We start from the raw sequence: 10,954 nt of genomic DNA, 5'->3' as shown, positions 1-10,954 counted from the left end.
GGCTTCCATCCTTCTGAGGTCGCTAAAATGAGTACCTAGATTGTTGGAGGCAATTAGTTTATACTTTGTACACTGCTTAGACAGTGCTTAAGTGCACTGATAAGGGGTATAGAAGTGTACTTGCTATTGCTATTGCTATTTTTCACTAATCAGTTCATATGATGAGTGGATACAATTTCGCAATAACTGATGCCATCATTTATTTGTTAGATTTTAAAGTAGTAATACCACTATCCTTGTGGAGATTTATCTTTAACACGATTTGTTTCCTAGCCAGTGTGATTTGTTATTTTTCATTTACTTGTTAAAATATTTTTTAAAAACATCCTGCTCTCCATGGTCATGGTCATTATTTATTACGGCATACAAAGCTAGAATACAAGAATGACCGAATATCCATACAAAACAGCGAGAAATCTAAAATGGAATAAAACACTCTATCGTATGTCAAATTAGTGGGGAATTTAAAGGGATTATAGAAATATCACAAAAGGGTTTCTTTGGCATAGTCATTTAAGTGTCACTAGCAAGAAAATAATAAAAAATATAAAAAGGTATCTCCCATCCATATACATGTAAACAGCATCGTCAAACGATTTATAAAAACAGATAAAATTTCATACAAGTCATATAATATCAGCAGTAATAATGGCAACTATAGTTAATTTTACAAGGTTTACTGTATCTGTTTCAGATATCTTATACGGAGAGTAAGAGCAGCTGTAAGGGATTTAGCAATTCTGCTGGTTACGTATTCATTGCAGTCTGCTAAAAGATATTCGACATAGAATTTATTCTCTCTTCCAGGTAGTTGTTTAATGATAGGAGTTATCTAAAAAGCAGGGGTCCCTATATAAAGGGGGCAACAGAGAAGGATGTGACTGATTGATTTGACTTCCTCAAGGCCACAAGGACAAAACCAACAATGGTAAGGTACTTTTTTGTATCTTCCTTCCAGAACCACAGATGGAAGGATATTTAACTTTGCCAGCATGAAAGCCCTTTGCTTAGGGATGGTCAGATATTCCAAGTACCTGGCACCCTACTCTCCAGTTCTCCTGATTTGACAGGTATGATCCCTATTAATCCACTGTCTTCATAATTTTTCAGCTGTTTTAAAAATGTCCCCATTTCCCTCGCCTCCTCACACTTCCCCGCTTTGTCCTTGGCTTACTTCAGTTGCTGCAAACTGAGTTTAAAGTGCATATGTAGTTTGCACTCAACTCAGCAGGGAGGAGAGGAAAGGAAGGGCAGAATCTGGCCCTTCTCTCTGACTCAGGCAAAAGCAAACTATCATAGCCTATCTGCATCTCAAATAAGCCCCAGCTGATAACAAAGGTCCAATGAAGGAAGGAGGGGAGAGGAGGGAGGGAAGGAAAGGCCATTTCATCTGATTGGCTTTTATGGGGAGGCTTTTATGGGGGAAAAGGGAATAAGGGAAGGAAGGAGGGAAACGGGAAGGGGAGGATAGAGGAGAAGAAGGGAGGGGGAGAGGGGAAGGAAGGAGGCGAAGGAGGGAAGGGAAGAGGGGTAGGGAAGAGGGGAAGGAAGAAGGGAAGAGGGGAAGGGAAGAGGAGAAGGAAGGAGGGAAAGGGAAGAAAGGAAGGGGAAGGAGGGAAGGAGAAGAAGGGAGGAAAGAAGAGAAGGAGAAGAACAGAGAAAGGAAAGAAGAGGAAAGAAAGAAAGAAAGAAAGAAAGAAAGAAAGAAAGAGGGAGGGAAGGAAGGAAGGAAGGAAGGAAGGAAGGAAGGAAAGAAAGAAGGAAAAAAGAGGGAAGAAAGAAAGAAATAGGAAAGGAAAGAATGAACAAAAGGGAGAGAGGGAGGGAAAAAAGAAAGAAAGAAAGAAAGAAAGAAAGAAAGAAAGGGAATGAACTAAAGAAAGAAAGGGAGGGAGGAAGAGACAAAGGCAGGAAAGAGAGTAGAAGGGAAGGAAGGATGGATGGGAAGAAATAAAGAACGAAAGAAAGAGGGAAGGAAGGAGTGAAAGAAAAAGGAAAGGAGGAGGGAGGGAAAGATGGAAGACAAAGGGAAAGAAAGAAGGAAGGAGGAGAGGAAAGGGGAGGGAAGGAGAGATAAAAGAAAAGAGGAAAGGGGAAAGGAAGGAAGGAAGGAAGGAAGGAAGGAAGGAAGGAAGGAAGGAAGGAAGAGAGAAAGAAAGAGAGAGAGAAGGAAGGAAGGAGGGAAAGACGGAAGACAAAGGGAAAGAAAGAGGGAAGTAGGAGACTTAAGGGGAGGGGAGGGAAGAGAAGAGGTTCATCCTCTTCCCAGCCATTATCGGGCCTCTCGCTGTCTCTCTCGGAGACAGCGGGAAGCAATAAAATGGTGCTGGGCAAAAGGAGCCAGAGTGGCATGCGACTGGCTCCTCCTTCCAGTCTTTTCCCGCCTTCAACTGCCTATTGGAGACAACTGGAGGCTGGGAAAAATGTGGGGGAGGCAGAGCGATGGCACATGCCAGTTGCTCCTCCCCAGAGACCTTTCCCAGCCTCCAGCTGTCTCCAGAAAGACAGCTGGGGGCAGGGAAAGGCCCCTGAGGAGGAACAGTGGCAGCCTGCTGGGTCCTGGGCTCCGTCACAGCCTTTCCTGCCCCAGAGCTTCCTCTGGAGAGAGAGCTGTGGGGCAGGAAAGGCCATGAAGGAGCCCAGGACGGTGGCGGGCCGGGTCCTGGGCTCTGTCGCAGCCCTTCCAGCCCCAGACGTCCCTCTAGAGAGAGAGATCTGGGGCAGGAAAGGCCGTGGAGGAGCCCAGGACAGCAGCGTGCTGGGTCCTGGGCTTCATCGCGGCCCTTCCAACCCCAGACCTCCCTCTGGAGAGAGAGCTGTGGGGCAGGAAAGGCCGTGGAGAAGCTCAGGACAGTGGCGGGCCAAGTCCTGGCCTCCGTCACAGCCCTTCCAGGCCCAGACCTCCCTCCCGAGAGAGAGAGATCTGGGGCAGGAAAGGCCCCTGAAAAGGAGCAGTGGTGGCATGCCGGGTCCTGGGCTCCATCATGGCCCTTCCAGCCCCAGACCTCCCTCTCAAGAGAGAGATCTGGGGTAGGAAAGGCCGTGGAGGAGTCCAGGATGGCAGCATGCTGTGTCCTGGGCTTCATCACGACCCTTCCAGACCCACACCTCCCTCTAGAGAGAGAGCTGTGGGGCAGGAAAGACCGTGGGGTGCCCAGGACAGCGCCGTGCCGGGTCCTGGGCTCCGTCACGGCCCTTCCAACCCCAGGCCTACCTTTCAAGAGAGAGCTGTGGGGCAAGAAAGGCCGTGGAGGAGCCCAGGACAGCGGCGGGCCGAGTTCTGGGCTCCGTTGCGGCCCTTCCAGCCCCAGACCTCCCTCCCAAGAAAGAGATCTGGGGCAGGAAAGGCCGTGGAGGAGTACAGGACGGCGGCGTGCTGGATCCTGGACTCAGTCGCGGCCCTTCCAGCCCCAGCCCTCCCTCTTGAGAGAGAGAGATGTGGGACAGGAAAGGCCTGTTTTCCAGTATCTGGCGGCCCCAAAAGGAACCCTCAGAGGCCGGCAAACTGCAGAGGACATTGCGCCGTTGTCCACGGCCTGTTTGCCAGCCTCTGGCGACCCCAAAAGAGACCCTCAGAAGCCAGCAAATGCCAGGGGGAGGAGCCAGAGGCTCCCTTCCTCTGACAAGGGGTGGAGGCCCCACCCCCTGGAGGGAAGAAGCCCCACCTCCTTGGGTGGGAGCCCCACCCCCAGCACCCATCCTGGGGGTAGAAGCCCCCCCCATAACGTGAACTGTAAAAAGTTTGCCATCACTGAATTATGGCAAGACATTGGAAAATGAAAATGAATGTAGAAATGGAAGATTGGTATTAAGAAATATGGAAATTAGCTATTAATGACAAATTAGCTTGTAAATTGAAAGTGCAAAAAGGATTATGGAAAAGAAATGACTTTGATCAGCTATGGAAAAAATTATTGAAAAACTACTGAGAAAAGAAGACAGAAAATTACCTTCACGAGGGAAGGAAGGACAGAAGGAAAGAAAGAGGGAAGGAGGGAGGGATAAATAAAAGGAGGGAGGAAAAGGACGAAGGAAGGAAGGAGGCAAAGGAAGATGAAAGGAGGAAGGAACGAAGGAAGAAAGGAGAGGAAGGAAGGAAGGATGAGACAAAGAAGGAAGGGAGGGAGGGAGGAAGCGAGGGAGGGAGGGAGGGTGGAAGGAAGGAGGAAAGGAAGGAAGGCATTGATAATGAATGTAGGAGGAAAGGAAGGAAGGAAGGCATTGATAAGGAAGGTAGGAGGAAAGGAAGGAAGGAAGGAAGGAAGGAAGAGGAAAGGAAGGGGGAAGGGAAAGGAAGGGGAGGAAAGAGGGAAAGGAAAAGAAGGGGAGGGAAGAGCTAAAGGAAAGAAAGGGGAGGGAAGAGGAAAAGGAAAGGAAGGAAAGAGGGAAAGGAAAGGAAAGGAAGGGAGGAAGGAGATTAAGGAAAGAGGAGGAAAGGGAGGAAGCAGGTGCTTAGGGGAGCCCAGCTGCTCACTCCCAAGTTAGACTGGGCCATGCAAGATCCTATACCAGCAGACTGCAAAGTCAACTTTGAAGAAGCCTCCACTGGTTGGACATAGTCAAGGACCGCTGCAGAAGTTTGTCCCTCAGTTATTTTCAACTGTGAGGTCCCAGTACTAACAGGAGTGGTTGGAATCACTGGATTTGCCACTCGTGGTTTCTTGGCTGTTGTACTGTTGTCCCTCATCTGCTCCTGAGATCTACAGTCAGACCTAAACAATCCTGGATGTGATCGTGTATAAGAGTTCTCAGAACCCATGGATGCAGCCAGCACATGCTCATTTTCATTCTCCTTGTCATAGCGAGTATTTCCAGTGGGGAGTACAGCTGGCTGTCTCTTCACAAATCTGAACTTTGTGCCTGTAGTGCAGCTGGATTTGCTTTCAACTGGTGAAGTTGCCTGATCCTTTCGAACATTGAAGCTGGCCACCAGAGGAGATGTCTGGTTGCTTTTGACCTCACTGGAGGAACTGTGTTCCCCACATCTGAGCCTGGGACAGTTTTCCACCTGTAAGACATGGGATGTAGCCACAGAAGGGCCAAGGGAGCCAGTGTCCTTAGCGACTGTAAGGGCATTGCTGGAGGCTCTTAAACCAGCCGACACGGGTCTCAGACATCTTAGGTTGGCAGGTGTTGGATCCAAGGCCTGCTTCTCCACATCCTTCACCGCCAACAGGAAATCCTATCAAAACAGAGGGACAAAAGCTATACCTTTACACATCACCCCTCACCTTTGAACTGTCTTCCTGAGTTTTCTGTCCCATAGCTCTCAGATTCTCCCAGGTGGTGATGAAGAGATCAGTGGATATGAAATATATGTCTGAGATCTGACCAGCAGCATTCTGCCTTGGCAGAATGCCTTCCAAACTCCTAGATTCTCAGAATGTTCTCCTTCAGCAACCAAGGAGAAACTTTTGTACCTTTCGCCACACTCAGGTACGCTCATGTCCCACTGTATTTGGTACCATTTGGTACCAGCGAGGGCTTGCCTTTGACAATGGCTCTAACCCATTTGATTGCCTTCCTCTGATGAGAGAAGGAGAGGGCCAAGGAAGGAAGGCAGGCAGGCAGGCAGGCAGGCAGGGAAGGAAGAAAACAAAGGAAGGAGGAAGGAAGATGAAAGGAAGGAAGTCAGGAGGAAAGAGGTGACCTTCCCCGCCATTTTGGGTGAAAAAATGGCGGCACCCAGAGGCGAAGTCTCGCGCAACCACAGAAAAGGTGGCGTGAGACTTCGGGCTCCAGGAGGCCTGCTGCGGCCGCCAGAGACCTCAAATAGGGTTCCGGCGGCCGCAGCGGGCCTCTGGGAGGCCCGCTGCCATCGCTGGGGTCCTCCAAGAGCGCCTCCAGCGCAGGCGGCCCCCACCAGCTTTTTTGCCGGCCTCTGACAGGGCTTGGGGCCCCATCAGGGGCCAGCAAAGATGAGGGGCCTGGCCCCCGGAGGGTGGAAGCTCCGCCCCCAGCATACGGCCCCGCCCTGGAAGGTGGAAGCTCCACCCCCGGTTTCGGCCCCCCAGTCGCCCGAGGGACAGCAACCAGGCCCCCAGCTCAAAAAGGTTGCTTACCCCTGCTGTAATATTTCAAATGGACATTCTCCCAACTAATGATTCCATAACTCACCTAATGAAAGGCACAATGCTTCAAGAACACGGAGTTAAGCACGTTCCATCTCTTGTTTATGATCTTAATCATATCAGATGCTTCTCTGCAGAGAACAGACAATTGTCACATCACTATAGGCTGACAGAAAAGCTTATAGGATTTATATTCCTATATCTAGTCTCATCAAGTGAAATGGAAACCACTGACCATTTCTTCCCCAGGAAGAAGGAGGAAGCACATCTTACCGTCGTGCCCAGTCACTGGTGTAACTTGGAACCCCAGGAAAGTCTTTCTTCGACAAGACAGTCGAAAAGATGATAAAAAAGTCAAGGATCCATTTCTCAAGCCTCTCTGGCTGCTCCATGTGCCGTACCATTAGTGCAAGTAATTTGATTGCCTTCATCTGATGAGAGAAGGACATTCTAGGCTCAGTAGGGGACACCTCTTATGGCCGATCAGGACAGACCTTGTGAGGGAATGGTCTCGTTACCCTCATGTCAGACTCTTCCTCCTCCGGAACAGAAAAAGAGCAAGTTGCCCCACGAGCCGTGCAAATCAAGAGGTGCACCAATTTATCCACATTGCATTTTTGTGAGTTTAGCACTTCCAAGAATGTTATTTCACATTCCCTGCCAAAATAAATAGAAGAAGAGAGAAATCACATCCTTATTGGGCTACTACAAAAAGAGGAACCTCAGGACCCCGGGCATTTGTCTGAGAGAAGGAGAAGAAGAAAGAATCTATTTACCTTTCGTTTTTTTCCAATAGAAGTTGTATAAAGATATCCAGATAGTTCTCAGCAATAATGTCTGCTATTTTAAATGACTTTAAAGTATTTGAATAGGACAGTTTACATAGTTTGTGTAGATGTGATTTCATCTGTCAGGGAACAAAAATAGAGGGAGGAAATTTGATAACTATTAGGTTTATGGAAACTATTAGGTTTACTTTAAGTGCCCTGAGAAAGAAGATGCCTTCTTGTTGGAACTAGTGAGTTTTGGTATTTTTCCAGGGAACACGGCATCTTACTTCGTGTGACGACAAAGGACAGCCATCGGAAGGGAACAGAAGACATTCATCTTGGGTGCTGTGCGGAGAAACACAAAGAGGTGAGATTTCAAGTGGCAATCATCAGAGTTTTATTTATTTATTATTTAATGAAAGCGAAGGGCAAGAGAGAGACGTGAGTTGGAAGGGATGGTTTCTCAACGGTCAGAGGACAAACAAGACAAATGTCCCTCTTTGCCTGACATACCGTTGAAACTGGGAAACCACAAGGCACCTTTTTGTGCCACTCAGGGCAACCATCAACGATAGCATATGAAATAATTGTATTTTCAGTCCTCCCAGTTGAGAACACATTACCTCTCTGAATAGAACGAAGGATAATACATATCTTCCATTTCATCACTCTCTAAATCCTATACACAACAACAACAAGTTTAGTGATTAGTCAACTGACCATATCAAAGGTAAAATACATAATAGCAAGATACATACAGAGATAAAACTGAGTCACTCCTTGAATTCATATAAAATTAATTAAAAAGTTAAAAAACACATACATAAAAGCACACGATTAAATAAAGCAAATCTAATAAAATCCTATAAATAACGGGAAGAGAAGTGAAAGAGGGTACAAGGAGGTGGTCTTTGGTTGGTCCTGATCCTAATTACCTTTTTGCAAAGAAAGGGGAGAAGGGAGAGACTCCATGTAATTACCTGAAACAGGATGTGTGCTTTGGGATTAAATGTACCCATCTCGGCAGATTCTGTCTGAATTCTGTGAAGAACAGAACAAACAGAAACTCAGCTAGGGGAAAGGCAAGTGATTCCCTTTTGGCAGCCATTGTGTTGCGGTTCTGAGCATGCATAGATAGATTTTTCCAGTACATAGTTACCTTTGGGAGTGATTCACATTGGCATTGTGTCGTCCCCTGTTTCCAGTAGCTGTAGGAAGGTCTTCCAATGGCTCAGACCCCTAACAAGAGAAAGGTAGAACGTATATGGATGCCTCTAACCACTAAACAACACAGGACTACCACATGTACTTACTGAGACCGAGGGATGAGGCGCCACTAAATCCTGCGATGTGGCCATATCAGTACAGACATCTTTGGCACTGTCTTGTTCCCTGACTCCAGTAGATGTAGGAAGGTCTTCCAATGGCTCAGACCCCTAAAAAGAGAAAGATAGAACGTATATGGATGCTTCTAACCACTAAACAACCCAGTACAGACATCTTTGGCACTGTCTTGTTCCCTAACTCCAATAGCTGTAGGATGGTCTTGCAATGCCTCAGTCAGACCCCTAAGAAGAGAAAGATAGAACATATATGGATGCCTCGAACCACTGAACAACCCAGGACTTCCACATGTACTTACTGAGACTGAGGGAGGAGGCGCCACTGAACCATGCGATGTGCCCATATCATCAGCACAGAGATCTCCTGTGTCTGGAAACCTGGGGGGGGGGGGGGGGAAAGGTGGGTGTGTGATTAAAAATACCTGACAAAGAGAAGGCAAGTGCAGAAAAACAGACAACTCACAAACAAAAGATAAAGTGATTCCAGTCCTACAGTCAGAACCAGTCATTTGAGTTCAATTATAATGGTAATTCATACATATATATTATTCCTTATAACTGTTCATATTACTGCTTTGTCTATGGATATTATAGGGGAAGGGATTGGTAGAGCGTAGAAAAGTTTAATAGATAGTGGCCTGCTGAAGAGGCCTAGCTAGGAAGCTTGAATGTTAGTGATAAGGCTGGTATAGCATCTGGCCTCCAAAGTTTTGGTTGCCATAGCAAGGTGTGTGTGGTGCGGGAATACAACTGGGTTGGAGAAGGAGGGGCTGGGAGGGTGTAGCCCTCAGATTCTGCAAAAATGTGTTAATGGATCACTTCTGCCTTACTTCTACAATAAACTTTATTTCTTTGGAATACGTTTCCTTGTGGATTACTGGTCTGAGGATCCCAGATCTCACACCTACTGATGCAATAACTCAACCTCTTCTTCGTAGGGCTTTTATAGGCCTACAATTCTAGACAATGAAAACCAACTACATTGAATGGAAATATAAAAAGGTTCCCAAGGAGCAGTGTGCTTGCATTTGTTGAAGTGGGGATATTGAAGACACCATACACGCTGGATTCTCTTCCGATTGGAGCAGCTGGGAATGTGTCCCTAAGTCCTGAATGACCTTGCATTGCCTCCTCTTTAAACTTCCAATTGTGCCCCGTGTGATAATGGCCAGAGGGTTTTCCTAGGCCAGGAATCCTCAGGGCTAGTACTGCCAGATCCTTCCTTGTTGTCTCACAAAATACTATGGGAGGGAAAAAAGCTAGGTCATCAGTGAATTAAACCAAATCTTGACTCTTGCAACCTTTTTGGACTCTTATCACTGGCAAACCCCCCAGTTCCGTCATCTGGGGGACAATTCTTAGGCTAAGTGTATTTAGCTTACACTTTGGACATTATCAGACAAGGGAAATTGGAAGTATAATCCAATGGCAATCCACACGCAATCATGGGGGGAGTAAAAGACCATGAAACATCAGACCACTTGTAAGTCTATGAGCCTGAAACAGAAGGCAAGAAATTGCCACTGATGAACAGGTCATGTACACCAAGCATTAACACTTCAAAAACCTTAGTTTTGGGAGTTGCAAGGAACATGCATTCACCCCTGTCCAAGAGACATATGAACTCCTCAGATCTGCAAGGTCCTGGAGACAGGGAAATAGTTTCTTTAACACTTTTGCAAAGGGAAGTTTTCCAAAATTTAAAAAATTTCTTTGGTACAATAGTTACACTTTCCCCAAAGAAAGCTCAGGGTACCTGCATTGGATTTCTGGATGACTTTGTGTCATTTAGGCCTCTGATTCAGATCCGGCTTAGCTGTTTCCCTTTGAATCGTTCGGCAAAGCCCACTTTCTCTTTCCTGAGCTCTGGACAGGTAATATAACCTTTAAATCTGCCACTGCAATCTTATCTCTTCCCCCAAACTAAATTCCTTAGTTCTTGTGAGTGTGTGAATGTGTGTATCTTATATACACTATACACTTGATTTCCCTCAATACATTGTTGATTAACTTTTACTAAGTCCTTGTCTGTATCCATTCAGTGTCTCTGAATAGCATCTGGAATACCTGAACAGTCAGCACTCAGTCTGTAATCCACGGATTCAAGCGTGTCTGGTTCCAGGACACACACATACAACCCCCCCACCCCAATCCATGGATGCTCGTCCCACTGGTCCCTTGATATCTGCTAGGGTTTGAGAAAGAAAGAAAGAGAGGCACTTACATCTCAGGAGACCCTGGATTTTCATTCTCGATCGGAGAAGACCCGAGGGTCTCAGGGCCTCTGGCGTGCTTGTGGTGCTTCTTCTTGAACCACTGCCAAGCAGAGAGACAGCGAGACCCAATGAACCCCCTTGGGATGGTCAGTCACACAAGCCCCCTCCCCACGCTTGACCGCTCCCCTCCTCCACCTCCTCGGGCTCACTCACATTGCAAACACCTCTAGGCATTTTGGGCATGGTGCCAGCAAGAACCCAACCTGAAAAGGACCCTGTCGGAATCGGTTGACCTCTGACCTTAGGCCCAAGCCCAGAAACCAGGCCAGAACAACGGTTGGGTTCGGAACCACCCGGGATCTCTGGGGCAACGATGTAAACAGAGATCCACAGCTAGAAATGGAACCCTTTGCAAGGAAAATTCTCTCTTGTTCTGGCAACGCTCCTCTGCCATGATGGGCAGTGTGTGGGTTTGTGTATGTGTATACAGTGGGCCCTTGTTCTACGCAGGGGTTTGGTTCCAAGATCCCCCGTGGATAACAAAATCCGTGGAT

The 10,954-nt window shown here is 47.2% G+C and overlaps 1 protein-coding gene and 1 long non-coding RNA gene across 2 annotated transcripts; both read right to left on the bottom strand.

Moving 5' to 3' along the window:
* Positions 1-4,225: 4,225 nt before the first annotated feature.
* LOC149309007 (uncharacterized) lies at positions 4,226-7,178 on the bottom strand. The gene is made up of 3 exons (XM_089532023.1): positions 7,129-7,178; positions 6,590-6,728; positions 4,226-5,182 (listed from the first exon to the last, which is right to left on the bottom strand). Exons 1-3 carry the CDS (start codon positions 7,176-7,178, stop codon positions 4,418-4,420), a joined length of 954 nt encoding a protein of 317 aa, XP_089388149.1. The 3' UTR covers positions 4,226-4,417.
* Positions 7,179-7,235: 57 nt separating this feature from the next.
* Positions 7,236-8,205, bottom strand: LOC149309006 (uncharacterized). Its single transcript, XR_016281995.1, has 3 exons — positions 8,001-8,205; positions 7,822-7,882; positions 7,236-7,520 (listed from the first exon to the last, which is right to left on the bottom strand). It is a non-coding gene; the product is annotated as an uncharacterized LOC149309006 (long non-coding RNA).
* Between the last annotated feature and the right edge of the window lie 2,749 nt (positions 8,206-10,954).

Source organism: Sceloporus occidentalis, unplaced genomic scaffold, assembly GCF_023333645.1.
Source record: "Sceloporus occidentalis isolate IW3139 unplaced genomic scaffold, rSceOcc1.0.p SCAF_7, whole genome shotgun sequence".
Classification (NCBI taxonomy): Eukaryota; Metazoa; Chordata; class Lepidosauria; order Squamata; family Phrynosomatidae; genus Sceloporus; species Sceloporus occidentalis.
The sequence above is the reverse complement of the archived record's forward strand: the minus strand, read 5'-3'. Positions and strand labels throughout refer to the sequence as shown.

What these genes read in the sequence shown, in the direction of transcription:
- LOC149309007 (XM_089532023.1), bottom strand. Translation starts at nt 7,178, where the DNA reads ATGAATGTCTTCTGTTCCCTTCCGATGGCTGTCCTTTGTCGTCACACG. An exon ending in GTCCTTTGTCGTCACACGAA is followed by an intron (nt 6,729 to 7,128) that starts GTAAGATGCCGT and finishes TTATTTTGGCAG; the next exon opens with GGAATGTGAAATAACATTCT. An exon ending in AGGAAGAGTCTGACATGAGG is followed by an intron (nt 5,183 to 6,589) that starts GTAACGAGACCA and finishes CTGTTTTGATAG; the next exon opens with GATTTCCTGTTGGCGGTGAA.